We start from the raw sequence: 14,780 nt of genomic DNA, 5'->3' as shown, positions 1-14,780 counted from the left end.
ACACACACACACACACACACACACACACACACACACACACACACACACCACACACACACACCACCACACACACACACACACACACACACACACACACACACACCACACCACACACACACAACACACACACACACACACACACACACACCACACACACACACACACACACACACACACACACACACACACACACACACACACACCACACACACACACACACCACACACACACACACACACACACACACACAACAACACACACACAATATATATATATATATATATATATATATATATATACCTTCGATAATAAGCCGCAAATTCATTACCTGCCAATTAGCCAACAGCCGCCATTAACAATGGCATGTATAATTAATCCAAGGAAATCTGATTATCGCCGGTTGACGTATTATCCTAAGGAGCTTTTAAGAGCTAATAAGAGTTAAGCAAGAAGAACACAAACAAGATCTCATGTGAAAATCACGCGTAACATAAGTTGCACATGACACACGCGCAAACTACACGTAATTTGTTGTGAATAGGATTAGTGCCTTGCAAACCTATGCGGCAAACCATAACAATTCAATAGCATGATTCGTGAAGACGCACACACGATACTTGTTCGTCAAAGGGCGGCATGTACATTGGGCTATCTTCGTACTTATAACGAACAGACTGTTGAGACCGATATGGGTGGTCAGCAAGCAGATCTCATAAAAACTGACGACGAGTATGAAAATTACGTGGCAACCTTAAGCGGCCAGCCACTACAATACACTTCGATCTATAGGTCTCGCGCCCCGTGGTCATATCGCCGCCGCTGGTGCGAATCAAAGCGAGCGCGGTAAGTCTGCATATTCAGCGGTTATTTTGCGCGCTGGGTGCGCCAGATATGTTGTTGGCAAGTGAGGTAACTATTGGAGGAGGCTGCGTACCTTTCTATGGCAAAGTTTTGCCCAGTAGGTAGTTAGGTAAGCAGATTATACTTTGCATTGTAGAGTACTTTCTCACCAACCTAGACCAACTGTTTTCATTGAGACGGGTAAGAGGTAGTATATCATTTCCATAGGCATCCCGATTTCTTTCCACGATATCCATTTTGAGGATATGTATTTTAGTTACCGGGAAGAGTGAAAAATGACCCAGTCTACGCCCAGAAATGCAAACAAATGCGTTTTCCCCATTTTTGGCCTATTTGTCCCCAAAGGTGGGTGAAACCCCCTTAACCGAATTCAAGTGGATAGGGAATTGCACCCCTGGCATTTGGTTAACTCTTTTTAGTTAACATCCATGGGCTCATGCTGTGTTTTAAGGCAAGTGGAGAAGGGCGGGGGACTCGTTCCTCTCCCTAGTACCACCGTCCTTGCACCTAGCCACCGCCTTGCTAGTTTCTATGCTGATTAGATTATAATGTCTTCACTAAATGCAAGCTCTCAAAGCACATGATCACGCCTACCCCATGATTATACTTGATTGGTTCGTGGAATATGTGTAAGGTGTCAGAAAACACCTATGTTGGATGTTTCCGAAGTTTGGCGAACGCCGATTAGAGGCGCTCGCGCTCCCTTCCTCCTGCCCCAGGCGTTCCGTGCGAGGGACGCGGCCGTGGGGGCCAAGAGAGAAGACAGTAACAACTGAGAAGACTGAAAACCGCCAGCGGGACGGAACTGGTGACGAGGGCCTGTGACGGGCACCAGTGACGACTGTCAAAGACAGAAGGACCTCGGACGTACCGTGTGTACCAGTGATCTGGAGGCGAGACACCGGAACAGCAGAAATGGCATATGCTGCGCCTACCAGTCAGAATATATACTCGTCACTGGCAAGGAGGTAGCCCGATGTTCAAGCTGCCTATCTGCAGAAGTTGGCGTGTGTGCTTTTTCGTTTTTTCACGCTGGCTGATTTAGTCGCTATGCCTGCAGTTGGTTCACATTTATACTCTCCACATAGATTCTACTCACCGTAGCTCCCTGAAAGCCGGCGGATATCCTGTCCACCCACCATACAGCAGTTCTCGCGTGGGCATTTTCAGCTCCCATGTCGATTTCACGTAGTGGCTTGTCGCATAAGCTTGCCAAGCACATCAACATATTCGACGTTAAATCATACGCAATGGGCTCGCTAGTCACGTGCACCTTCCGCCGGCAGTTTATTCATTATCGATGCGAAGAGATCCCGCTGCTCCAGGCGTCCGGCCTCATACCATTCCCATGTGTACGTTTTCACTCATACGATGGCATTAAAGTAGTTAGCGACATGGGCTTGCAAAGCATATAACCATACTGGCCATTAAACTCTACGCAATCGGTCCGGTGGTCACATGCACTCCCGCTAACAGTTTGTTCGATATCTGCATTTCAATGTTCCAGCCGTCCCCGCACCGTCACGCACGTCTCACCCAGCAGCTAGCGGTGGCGCCGCATGCGACTAGCAGTGACGCCATGCACGGCTAACGGCGGCTACCTGCGGTCTTGTTATCAGTGACGTCACCACCCTCTACAGAACGGGGGAAAACCAGCGCATGGCAAAGCCCGCGCCCGGCATCCTCCCTCCTCCACGACACGAACCAGCTCGAACGGGCCTACAGCCACTACGAGCACGGGCGTAAAGCCATCTCATTGGCTGTCGGGCTACGCTACCAAATTTGTCAACACCAATGAGATGTCAGTATGTATTCATGCCACACCGACGCTTCCAGTTTAGTATAACAATTACGGCGGCACAAAGTCAATACCGCAGCAGACGCGAGCCATATGTTGGTGTGTTGGACCACGTTCCGCGCGAGTTCCGTGTGTTGTCGCTGGCACGGACGGGCCGGGAGGATTGAGGCAAATATACTCGCTGTTGGTTTTGCTATGACTGGCACTTTCTTCTAGTAGGTGAATATGGGGAAGTGTTTAATTAGCATGTCATTGATTGTTGTTGTATTCGGGGCACGCCAGGCTGGAGGCTGCAAGAATAGCGTACATCTGATTATGAGCAACATGTAACTGGAGTGCCATCCTTTTGGCAGGGAAAATGAGTGCTGAAAATGTGTCTTGTAATTGTCCTTGACATTTAAAGCCCACATGTGACAGAAAAAGATGATCCTTAGGCAGCATATGACTGCAATACCTAATGACTGAATTTCTTGCGCAGAACATGTATGTCAGTAGTTTTGCATGATGTTAGTATGAAGAATGACAGAAAGGCCAGCCAAAGATTAAGCTTGTCATGGTAGTTAATTGCATGTGGCAAAGCATTGCTGGTGCAAGCTGAAATGCACTGTGTGTCTTTTTCCCCATGCACATCATGTGTCAAATGCAGTCAACATGTTGTGGTGTTGAACAAATGCAGTCAGCTTGGTAGCTGGGCCACACTCTCAATATGCTGTTTCTCTGGTTCTAACCATTATGGTACTTAGCTGCTTTTGCTCACTTATTTGGTGAGGTAGCAATTGTCTTTCACCAGAGTCAAAACGGCTGAGTAATAAAAAATACTTGGCAAAGTGAAGGCAAGGTGATTTAGCATTGATAACCTTTTTCAAAATTACAGGGCTGTCCTGAGATGTGTGTGACTTGATGGATATTCTTACTGAGAGAAATAAAAGTTCATTGGTGTATGAGACATTAGTCCATGTCTCTCTAAATTATTTTGTTGCATTGTTGTATTAGTTGCTCCATAGCTGTATAAGTCTCATCACATTATGATGCTTACTTTTGCAGGTTGTCTTTATTTGAATTATTCTACTGAAATATCCAAGTATGCAGGTAAGCAGGATTTCATATTGCTGCCAATGCAACCAGTGGCTGTTCCCCTAAGTAGTCACCTATGATGTGCAGGAGGCATGCATTGTGCATTGCACCATACATGCCATTTGCATATGCCTAAATGGCATGTATTTTTTGTAGGCTTGGTATGTGGAAGGCAAGGATGGTATGCTGCTACACAAAACTGAGCCTACAATTGTAACATCTGTGCCAGCTTATGTGGACTTAGGTAGTTATTTAGATTGATACTAGTGTGTAAGGTAAGCATATAGCTACAGAACATTGCATGTCTAGCCCATTCATGGAGCTGGCACAGAAGATTGCATGTCTAGCCCATTGATGGAGCTGGTCACTGAAATGACCAAGTTGGCATGCCACAGGACCTTCCAATTGACATCCACACCAACAAGCTGATGGACTGGCTGGTGTCTCGTCGACACTGCGAGAAGAACTGGCAGGAGTCAGTGCTGAAGATTCGTGAGAAGATCAACCATGCCATTCAGGACATGCCAGAGCATCCTGAGATTGTCAAGCTGCTGTCGGGCGCCCGTGAGTGCCTTACTGGGCCAGTATGGTTCAGAGATGCCCCTGTCAGTCCCTGCACACCCTTCCAGCTGTCATCCCACGCTTGATGTTCCCACATAGTACCCCCCAAGGCATTGTGGGATTGCCTGGCAGGGATGACTGTGTAAATGATTGGCTCTCCCTCAGCTGACCTGGCAGTGAGGGTTCATGGGGAGATGGCAACTTGATGAGAGGTTTGGTTGTGTTTAGGAGTGCCCTTTGTTGGGTGCCTCAGTGTTTTTTCACATAATGCTCAGCACAGTAATGAATAGTACAACTTAAACAGCATCCTTTCTAAAGGTTGGCTTGATTTATCTATATCATAACTATCTGATTTTAATCAGGATATTTTGATTATGATCAATGCATAGGGATTTCTCATCTATGTCTATTGTCATACTGACATTCTTGATCCTAACACTATCATCTTCTCTTCCTCTGTTGACTTAGTTGTTTGATTGCAGACATCAACTACTACCATTGCTTGAAGATAATTGAAATCCTCAAAGAGACAGAAAAAGACAGCAAAAATTTATTTGGATTCTATGGATCCCAACGGATGAAAGATTGGCAAGAGGTGGTAAGTGCCGATTTTTTGGGTTGCAATAGCAAAATACAGCGGCCGGTAAAGCTTGACCAAAAGGCACCTTGTTTGCATTTCAACTGTCTGATTAACCACAAGATCGTGTCAAGGGAAAGTAGATGAAAAGGAAAATGTCCCGGTCTGATATTGTTATACAAAGTTGATGCGATTTCAACAGCAAGCTTGGATATGGCTATGGGCAGTGTTTTCGTGGGCACTTTGAGTTTTTGTGGTCTCCAAACCAGAAATGTAGGCACGAAGCGTTTTCCGATTTTCCGCCATCATTTGCATACTTTCAGTAAGTACCAATTGTAACTTCCCGGCTCAAGCCTGCAGATCGATTCCTTCCGCGCTTAGAGAAACACCAGCAGGTTACCCCTATGGACACTTGGCTGGGAATTATAGGGGTGCAGTTCATGCCCGACAGATCTAACGTCAGCCTGACCTTCCCCTCAAACAAACGTTACGTAGGTATCGAAATGACGCAGTGAGCAGCTCTGTAACGCTCAGTGACGCAGTGGGCAGCTCTGTGACGCCCAGTGAAACAGTGAGCGGCTCTTTGACGCTCAGGGGCACAGTGAGAAGCTCTGTGACGCCCAGTGAGACAGTGAGCAGCTCCGTGACGCTCAGTGAGACAGTGAGCAGCTCTGTGACGCTCAGTGAGACAGTGAGCAGCTCTGTGATGCTCAGTGAGACAGTGAGCAGCTCTGTGATGCTCAGTGAGACAGTGAGCAGCTCTGTCCCGCTCAGTGACGCAATGAGTGGCGGCCCGACCATCCACGGTCCCCACTCACCGATCAGATCGGCGTAGTTCGTGACGTGGAAGGCGACTTCGGGCCACGGGCACGGTCGCGCCCCGTCACATTCCCAACCTCGACATCGAACCATCCCACCCGTGACCTCCTGGCGGACCTCGTTGACCTGACCTGAGAGCATAGCCGGGAGAATGGCCAGACCGTTCAGCCCAGTGGTCTTGTGGCTGAGTAGCTGCTGGGACGAGGCGTTGACCGAAAGAGCGGAATGTCGCAGTCGATGGGCGCAGACTAATCATTTGGAGCCGTGCTGACGGCGCGGATTGCACATAATGGGAACCGAACTGGCAAGTAAAAAGCCGGTTGGCAGGTGTCAGGAACCTAAAGTCCCTCATGTGGAGCATTCGGAATACATATATCTAAAACTGAAATTACTTGAAAAGTCAATTTGGAATTGCTTGAGTGCCTTAGGATTAAGCATGTGCAGTGACACATAAAAGCGACGCCAAAAAATGTGACGGCGGCGGTCATATGAATAGTGATGATGTGATGTGATGTGACAGTGATGGTATGATTGGTAGTGTTCAGATCTGACCCCGTTTTCTGCAGGTGAAGATGTACGTCAACAAAAACGTGGGCCTGGCGGAGGCATCCCAGGCTCTGGTTAGGAATGTCAACTACGAAATACCGGGCATCAAGAAGCAGATCGCCAAGCTGGAGCAGGCACAGACGGTACGACTCTGAGGCGGTAACATGGTGTGGTAGAGAACGTCCACCGCATACTTCCTCTTTTGTATTGTTTGGCTGTTTTGTCATTGCCTAACTAATCCTCGCCTATCACCAGTATCTTGTTTGGGAACCCTCTCTTCGTCCTCAAATTCAAACTGAAATCCCTAAGACTTGATGCCAAAACGATACTGGCGATACCATCACAATTCGATCACCATGGATGCTAAAGCTACACCGGTGGTACCAAAGCGCATCACCACAATTGGGTCACCGTACCATGGTATTCTTCAGCACGGTATTCCCAGAAAAAAACTTGTTGAGCTCAAGTGTCATCGTGACTCGACATGATCCAGCTGTCACGCATGAACGCAGCGTGGCCACGCCTCCCATGCCGTAGTCATCGCCCTAACTGAGCGCCAGCCGCCCCCGACCTGAGACCCCGACCCTGACCCGAGACCTCGACCCAGACCCAGACCCAGACCCCGACCCCGATCCCGACCCCGATGACCCGGATGTCCGTCGCAGGACTGCGACAAGCGGGAACAGGACTACATCCGCAACGCCAAGTCAATGCGCGACCAGTACGACGCCTCCTGCCGGCAACTGGGTCTGCAGGGCCACAAGCTGAAGACAGAGATCCTGCACTTGCTGGACGAGCTGCCACAGGTGAGGTCCGGAGAGGTGGGGCAGGAGGCGGAGCGAGATAGCGACTGTCAAAGAGTGGGAAATAGAAACCTTTTGTGTTACGTGACGTCATGATTTCGAACTGACGTCGTTTTATGTGGGACTTTGCAGGGGTGAGGAAGGGAATGTTGTGGGGTCAGGTTATGTCAAGTCAGGTCAGGTCAGGTCAGGTCAGGTCAGGACAGGACAGGACAGAACAGAACAGAACAGAATAGAACAGAACAGAACAAGACAGGACAGGACAGCATTGAGTCTGTTTTAACATGTAATAGCCAACTTTTATGCTGTATTATGGATTCGCTTCTCTCCTCACTCTTCCTGCCTGACTCAGTTTATTTTTCCTCGAAATTAATGGGCATCTTCTTAGGGTGCCACATACTGTCCATTCAGTCGACGGTATCCTGCGTAGCTCGTCTGGTAGTGGCAATTTTTCCACTCGTGCTGCGTCCTGGAGCATCTGGTCCTGTGCCCTGGAAGAGGTGCCAGCAAGAGGCGCACCAAACAGGCGGCTGTCGCTGTCAAACGCTTAGCGCGAGTGCTCGCGACAGAAAAAGTGATGCAAAACGATCTAATCGGCGCCATAAAGATGAGGAAGAGGCTTGCCAACATCAGAAAACTTGGATGATGGTTTGCTATAAAAACATGTATAAAACATGGTGCAGCTTTCTTAGTACGGTTTGCAACCTCGTCCTGTTTGCGTCAGTTTGTCGTGACGGATGCCATTTCAAGCGTGGTATTTGAAGGAAAGATCACGTTTGAACCATTTTTGAGAAAATATTTGTCATCATGCCGGGTTTTGATATTGTTTCGGCGGAACTATTGGAACCGGAGTATAGCGAAAAAATTGCGGATGCAACAAATCAGCGTTTTTTTTCGTCGATGGAAATTACCGTTGCCAGAGATGTGAGCGGAACCACCGATCCAACAGACAGGCGCGGCCATCTTAACCAGAGGCGGCCAGGGCTTAGGCATTCCGCGAGCGCATGTCTGAACACACGACGTCGAGCGCAGGTCTAAACAACACACACGTCGAGCGCAGGTGTGAACAACACACGACGTTAAGCGCAGGCCTGAACAACACACGACGAATCGATTGAACGGAGCCGACGGAAGGAACGACGGAAAGAAGCTGTCGTGGGCAGCAGAGAGGACAGAGGGGTGTCGGGGCGAAGGAAAGCGTCGGAACGAGGAAGCCACCGAGTGCCTTCTACGGGCGGTTCGTAGCACCGTCCGGGCGATGCGAGCACGGTTGCGGACTCTGCGGGATCTGTGCGTAACTCGGCGGCAAAGAAGTCTGCGTGGAGGAGGTGGTGGGCGGTAGTGGAACTGACGCCGCCCGGCCCGTCCTGTGGCCCGAGCACTCTGCCAGAGTTTGATCATTCTCGCCGCGGGCCAAATTCAGCGCACTCGCGATGGATGAGCGTTTTGCAGTCAGCTGTCGCGGGATACCACGGCGCCGGGGACTGGCATTATCGATCGATGTGGCGGTGTGACAGGGAAGACGCCACTCTAGTTGGTTATCGATTCTGTAAATGAAGAGAACGCCATGCCGCTGCGGCCTTCGAGGTCGAAGCCCCTCTATGCATGTCTTGGCTCTCGCCTCACCTCACATGCACATTAGTCTGACATGGGTGACCTGCATTCAGTGCGCAGTTCCTGACAACACACCCCTCCGCCGCAGGTGTATGCCCAGGTGGTGGAGAAGGCGCAGGCGCTACGGGAACCCATCGCCTATTACAGGGCGTTCGTCAAGTTCGTGAACCCTTCCGTCGCCGACGACCAGCTCCTGCCCACGCTTCACTACTTCGTCGGTAGGCAGTAGGCACCTGCACACTGGCGCAGTGGAGAGCGATGCCACAATGGTTTGCCAAGGATTGCTGGGATGAAGGACTTCCGGGCTGATCGGTCCGTTGTCTCAGCAGTGCGCACTGAAAAAGTGCCCAGTTCGTGGGGACGTGTTATCGACTTCTTTGATGAACTGTTGCGCGGCGGTCTCGATACTGGCGGGCAAGCTCTGTGTAATCGGTGGTTGGTGAGAGCGTTTGCTTTCAAGGGCGTAGCTGCGCGTCATCTGAGTGGGGTGTGGTGAAAGCATGCTGCAGTTGAGACAGGTAGAATTGGGTTGTAGAACCATGCTGATCTTAGGGCGATGAGCCGCCGTCCTCCACCATGCCGTCAGTGGATTAGGTGAGGCTCCCCACCGCCGCCCTCCACCATCCCGTTGGTGGATCTAGTGAGGTTTCCCACCATCGCCCTCCACCGTCCCGTCGGTGGATGAGGTGAGACTCTCTTCCGTCGCCCCCCACCGTCAGTGGATGGATCTAGTGAGGGTCCCCACCGTCGCCCTCCACCATCCCGTTAGTGGATCTAGTGAGGGTCCCACCGTCGCCCTCCACCGTCTCGGTGGATGAGGCCAGTCTCCCCTGCACCGCCTACTCGGGAGCCGTCAGCACCAGTGAGCGGTGGTCAGCTGGCGCCGACTGTGCCGCCCTCCGGCAGAGAACGGCGACGTCACGACGTACCAGTGGCGGTACGGCGAGCCGCCGCTGCGCGTGGAGCCGCCGCCAGCCGCCGTCGACCCGACCGACGAGGCGGCGGGCGCCGACGACGACCAGGTCAGCAGGCGTGGACCCTCAGGGCCGGGACAGGTCATGGGCGTCGGCAAGCGCTTGACGTTTGTGGGGAGTTTGTTGGTTTGGCTAGCGAGATAAAAGGTGCCGCCATTGTGATTTTGATGTGATGATCTTTGGCGGCGATTCGAGGGGCGCCGAATGGTCGAACACTTCAGTGCAACAATCATATCACCCATAGGACATGCGTAAACAACATTTGAAGATGCTGCTCATGCATGTATTGTTGTGCACGACACGCGCATATGGTCAACCAAGAACAAAACATAGTTATTGTGTAGCCCTGTGTTATTTTTACTGTTAGAAAAGACCATCGCAAAAGCTCCAAACTACCAGCACCGCCACCACAGCTCCTGCGTTGTAGAATAGCCTGACGTGCTCGGAGCTGGGCAGCCGGCAGCCGGTGAGTCGCTATCAAGCCTGAGCGGCACGTGACGGTCGTGCCGTGTGTCCCTGGCAGATCGACTTCGGTGACGACGGCGGGATAGACTTCGGCGACTCGGCCGAGATAGACTTCGGTGACGATGCTGCCGGAGGTGATGCCGGAGGCGACATCGACTGGGGCGGTATCGAGGTGGAGGAGGGCTCTGAGGTCCCCGCGCAGGTACGCTACCCGCCCCACGGTCTGTGTCTGGATATCAGCGCTCTTTAGGGCCCACTGCACTGGCTGCCCGCGTCTGTAAGGACACCACTTGCGCTCATTCAAGGCGAATGGGGATGTTTAAACCCAGCTTTCAATATTTAAAAACCAGCGCGGTATCGCGCTGTGACGTGTAGGCGAACCTGCCTGTTATCGACCCAGCCTGTCGTTTCGCTGCGCTGAGCCGGCTGCCGCGGCGAGGCGGGACCCTTCCGTCCCACCGGGAGCCCGCCGCCGGCCGCTGGCGCCGCGTTCACGATGGCTGCCGCGGCCGGAGACCGGGCTCGCCGGCGGCGTCCACCGCTGACGCCGCCGCTGTCCACCGCAGGAGCCGGTGGACCTGACCGCGGTGGAGGTGGCCGGCATCACGGTGGAGCACAGCGGCCTGGAGGGCGGCGTGGCGCGTGACACCGAGGCGCTCTCCCTGCTGGACAACCCGCACACGCGCACCGTCATTGTCAACGAGCTCATGGAGGTGAGCTGAGCCGGCTCCGGGTGGTCACAGACTTTCGTACGGGCGGCGGGACGGAGCTTTTGCAGGTGGAGCAAGGACTTATTTTGATCTTCATGGTATCCGCCGTCAGGTGATGACGTCCAGACTTTGTGTCTGTCTAGGTGGAAGGTCTAAACTTGTCTGCCAAGTATGATAGTTGTGCTGTTCCGGACCTGGTTTGTTGGGTCGCTTCTCTTGATCCCCCCCCCCCCCCCCGGCTACACTCCCTTAGCAGCTGCTGTAGGTCGAAATGGGTGTTTCTGGTGCAGCAGGGATCAGTAGGCACCGCCAGCGTGCACCTCGGCTGGAGACGCTCCTGGCGCAGCGGGCGGTGGAAATGTCCTGACCTCGTGACCCCGCGTCGCTCGGCTTAAGACGCTCCTGGCGCAGCGGGCGGTGGAGATGTCCTGACCTGGTGACCGTGTGGCCCCCGGCTGGAGACATCCCTGGTGCAGCAGGCGGTGGAGATGTCCTGACCTCGTGACCCCGCGTCCCTCGGCTTAAGACGCTCCTGGCGCAGCGGGCGGTGGAGATGTCCTGACCTCGTGACCCCGCGTCCCTCGGCTTAAGACGCTCCTGGCGCAGCGGGCGGTGGAGATGTCCTGACCTCGTGACCCCGCGTCCCTCGGCTTAAGACGCTCCTGGTGCAGCGGGCGGTGGAGATGTCCCTGATCCCGTGTTTCCCGGTTCCCGTGTTCCCCGGTTTAAGATGTTCCGGATGCAGCGGGCGATGGAGATATCCTGACCTTTGACCCCGTGTCCCCCAGCTGGAGACGTTCCTGATGCAGCGGGCGGTGGAGATGTCGGACAGCCGTGAGGACGGCATGGTCAGCATGAGCCAGATGCAGGGCGCACCGCAGTCGGTACAGCTGCAGACGGCCGACGCCGTGCGAGTCATGCAGTCGGAGACCCGCCAGGTGCTGGACAGCCTGCGCACGGTCAAGCTGCAGCACCTGTTCCTCGTCAAGTCCTCGCCCAGGTATGGAAGGCGCGAGACCCTGTGTTGAGGTGGACTTTGAATAACCGCCGCAGAGAGTGTGGGGGGTGGGGTGAGGGGGGGACGGGCTGCCCGAGTCTGACCGGGGCGTGGCGGCTGCCGGCGTCGGATTGGCTGGCGGGACGCTTGTGTGGACTGTCGGATGATCCGCCGGTCAGACTCTCTGACGGCTGCCGATGTCGGACTGGCTGGCGGGACGCTTGGGTGCGCTGTCGGACGATCCGCCGGTGAGACTCGCCTCGTCGCGTGGAGCCACGAGGTCCGCTGCTCCCGTATCGTACAGGTCCAGCTCTTACAGATCAAGATCACGCGTTTCCTCGGATCCGTAGAGCTGTTTTAGCTTTGTGCTGGCTACAGCGCTACAGATGGGAACGCTCTTGTCACACACAGAGGATACCGGGGAGAACAGTGCAGTCCGAGGATCCCCTGCGCAGAGGGCAGTGACATCTTTGACGACCCGTTCGCTTGGTGGTTTATCCGGGTCTTTCTAGCACTGCGACGACACGGCCCACCGCTCGTTTTCCGCGGCCATCCTCCAGGGGTGGGCGGCGGCAGCGGCCCCGCACGGGAGCGCGGCGTGTCCTGTATCGTGGCCTGTCGGTGCCCGCAGGTACGTGGACAGGCTGGTAGGCTCGCTGCGGCAGAAGCTGGACATCGCCGACAAGATGACCGCCTCGGTGGAGGCCGTCAAGCAGCGGAAGAAGGCGGCGGCCGAGGAGGCGGCGGCTCTGCAGCCCAAGCTGAAGCTGATCATTGAGAAGACCCGCCAGCTGCAGAGCCAGGTGATGTTTTGAGGCGGCGCCGGCCGACGGTCTCACCAAGCGCTAGGAGGTGGTAGTTTTAAACTATTCGGACGCTGCGCACTGTAGATGTGAAAGTTTAGTATAGGGGAGCATTTTACGTTGAATAGAACAATAATGCATCGGCGTATCATTCGTCAGTGCTGTGTAGCGTCTGTTCGAGCGCGACAGCCGTCGATAGCCTGCTCGGACCATTGTACGTTTCTTGACGCTGCAAGCGTTCCTGACTCACTGCTGTCCCGCCCGGACACGGTGAGCGTGTGAGCCTGTTCCCTGACGGCGGAGCCCCCTCCCCCCCCCCCCCCCCTGTTGACTCATGACTCACCGTGGTAATAATCACCAGCCTCAGCCGTGACACTCCCCTAATACCGGAGACTGCTCCCGACGGATGACTCGCCGCGCTTATAATCACCGGCCCCTGACGTGAGGTTTTTTGCCTCCACAGATCGAAGAGTCCATTAGCGACAAGTACAAGGGCCGGTCCGTTCACCTGATGGGCGGCGTCAGCGCCATCTAGGCCGGCATCGGGGCGGCGCCCGTCTTTTGGGTCTTGGGGCTGCCGTCTGCAGTCTGACGTCTGCAGTCTGCACTCTGTAGGATGCAGTCTGGTCCATCGTCTGCAGTCTGCTGCCTACCATCTGGCGTCTGCAGTCTGCAGTCTGGTCTGCCGCCTGTCTGCAGTCTGTCATCTGCAGTCTGCTGCATGTCGGTTGCCGTCCGCCGTCTGCAGTCTGCCGTCTGTCGGCTGCCGTCTGCAGTAGACAGTCTGTCGTCTGCAGTCTGCCGTCTGTCGGCTGCCGTCTGCAGTCTGCCGTCTGTCGGCTGCCGTCTGCAGTAGACAGTCTGTCGTCTGCAGTCTGCAGTAGACAGTCTGCCGCCTGCTGCCTGCCGTCTGTCGTCTGCAGTCTGCCGTCTGCCGTCTGCTGCTTGCCGTCTGCCGTCTGTCGACTGCCGTCGCCCTCGGTGTGACGGTGCAATCTGCTGTGGTGTGAGGGATCAAGTTTGCACTGGGCGACCGTTGTGAGCGGGCCGCCCCGGTGGCTCGTTAAGTTGTTTTATACTGTGTTGATCACCGTATCGCACACGAACGGACTGGTCGCTAACTGGCGTTTCGTGGCAACTGATTGATTCCGTGGTGAATTGGTTATATTTATGGTAGATAGACAGGTGTGAGAGGTGCCTGTCAACTGGTTGGTGCCTTTACACGTGGCTGAGTCACCATGTTGAAGACGGGGGCTATGTCCACGGTGGTTGGGCTGCTTCAGTGGTTTACGGTGGGATGAAATGCTGCGTAAAAGTATTTTTGCAATACACCGTGACGAAAACTTTATGTGGCCTTCACGTTAGCAGAGGTGGTGACTAGATAATGCGTAGTTTACTAAGCTTGAGCTACGTTCGTCACAATCGTTGGTTCATCGCAGATCATGAACACGTGTGTTAAAGCACACCGCTTCCCTGCAAGGGTGTGCCATTTCTGAGCGATACAAGTAGTTAACAGAAAAATTAAACATGCAATTGTTGTGCAGCATTAAGCACGGTTTTGATGGAGTGGGTTTCGTCAAGACTTCATTATGAGACACGGACGAGGCAAATGCCGGCACCCATGAGAAACGGCGACTGGCTAATAATGGGCCATTGCATTTCGTTTTAATACTTGTGTGTGTGCGTGTGTATGATTGCGTCAGTCAAGTCAGGCACTGCTAGGGGCATTAAGATATGGAAGTGGCGGTTGCGGGCTAGTTAGTACTGGGTAGATCAGTGTGAAAGGGGTGGACCAGAGTGGATGGAGTTAGAGATGTGGCGAAAACTAACGTCATTGTTTTTTGCTTCATATCGTTTAACCCTCGCCCTGACAGGGGAGAGAGTTGATGCGATCCCCTCCCCAAGGTTTCCTGGGTAAGGTACTCTCCCCGGCATGTCCTGCAATGGCGCCACAATTTCCAGAAGCGTATGGAGCATTCGTTGCGCGTGTTTCGACACCCAGAACGTGTCTGTAGCATTTCTGGTTCTGGAGCAGCGGCGTCCTTTTAAACGAACGTTGCGTGGCGATCTACGGCCTGCGCGGGCGGCGGGCGGCGACCAACGTCGCCGGGAAACGCTCGCGGCCGGTCAACATTGTTACATTAACGGAGCCGTACATCATAAATGTAAGCACAAAAA

The 14,780-nt window shown here is 53.7% G+C and overlaps 1 protein-coding gene across 4 annotated transcripts; it reads left to right on the top strand.

Moving 5' to 3' along the window:
* Nucleotides 1-2,716: 2,716 nt before the first annotated feature.
* Nucleotides 2,717-13,396, top strand: LOC119095940 (CDK5 regulatory subunit-associated protein 3). Of its 4 annotated transcripts, none has more exons than XM_037218796.1 (13): nt 2,717-2,758; nt 3,704-3,748; nt 4,129-4,297; nt 4,777-4,892; nt 6,257-6,379; nt 6,902-7,042; nt 8,742-8,871; nt 9,560-9,675; nt 10,151-10,294; nt 10,659-10,805; nt 11,591-11,802; nt 12,431-12,602; nt 13,066-13,396. In XM_037218796.1, the coding sequence occupies exons 2-13, from the start codon at nt 3,743-3,745 to the stop codon at nt 13,135-13,137; spliced, it is 1,548 nt and encodes a 515-aa protein (XP_037074691.1). In that variant the 5' UTR covers nt 2,717-2,758; nt 3,704-3,742; the 3' UTR covers nt 13,138-13,396. The 4 variants fall into 4 exon arrangements, with proteins under 4 accessions (XP_037074691.1, XP_037074689.1, XP_037074688.1 ...); XM_037218794.1 differs by lacking the exon at nt 2,717-2,758 and adding an exon at nt 2,772-2,874; XM_037218793.1 differs by lacking the exon at nt 2,717-2,758 and adding an exon at nt 2,772-2,878.
* Nucleotides 13,397-14,780: the final 1,384 nt, after the last annotated feature.

Source organism: Pollicipes pollicipes, unplaced genomic scaffold, assembly GCF_011947565.3.
Source record: "Pollicipes pollicipes isolate AB1234 unplaced genomic scaffold, Ppol_2.1 Scaffold_4219;HRSCAF=4965_pilon_pilon_pilon, whole genome shotgun sequence".
NCBI lineage: Eukaryota > Metazoa > Arthropoda > Thecostraca > Pollicipedomorpha > Pollicipedidae > Pollicipes > Pollicipes pollicipes.
The sequence above is the reverse complement of the archived record's forward strand: the minus strand, read 5'-3'. Positions and strand labels throughout refer to the sequence as shown.

Bases quoted from the DNA above. Each gene is read 5' to 3' on its own strand.
- LOC119095940 (XM_037218796.1), top strand. The intron at 4,893-6,256 runs GTAAGTGCCGAT...CGTTTTCTGCAG, and splicing joins TGAAAGATTGGCAAGAGGTG to GTGAAGATGTACGTCAACAA. The intron at 11,803-12,430 runs GTATGGAAGGCG...CGGTGCCCGCAG, and splicing joins CTCGTCAAGTCCTCGCCCAG to GTACGTGGACAGGCTGGTAG.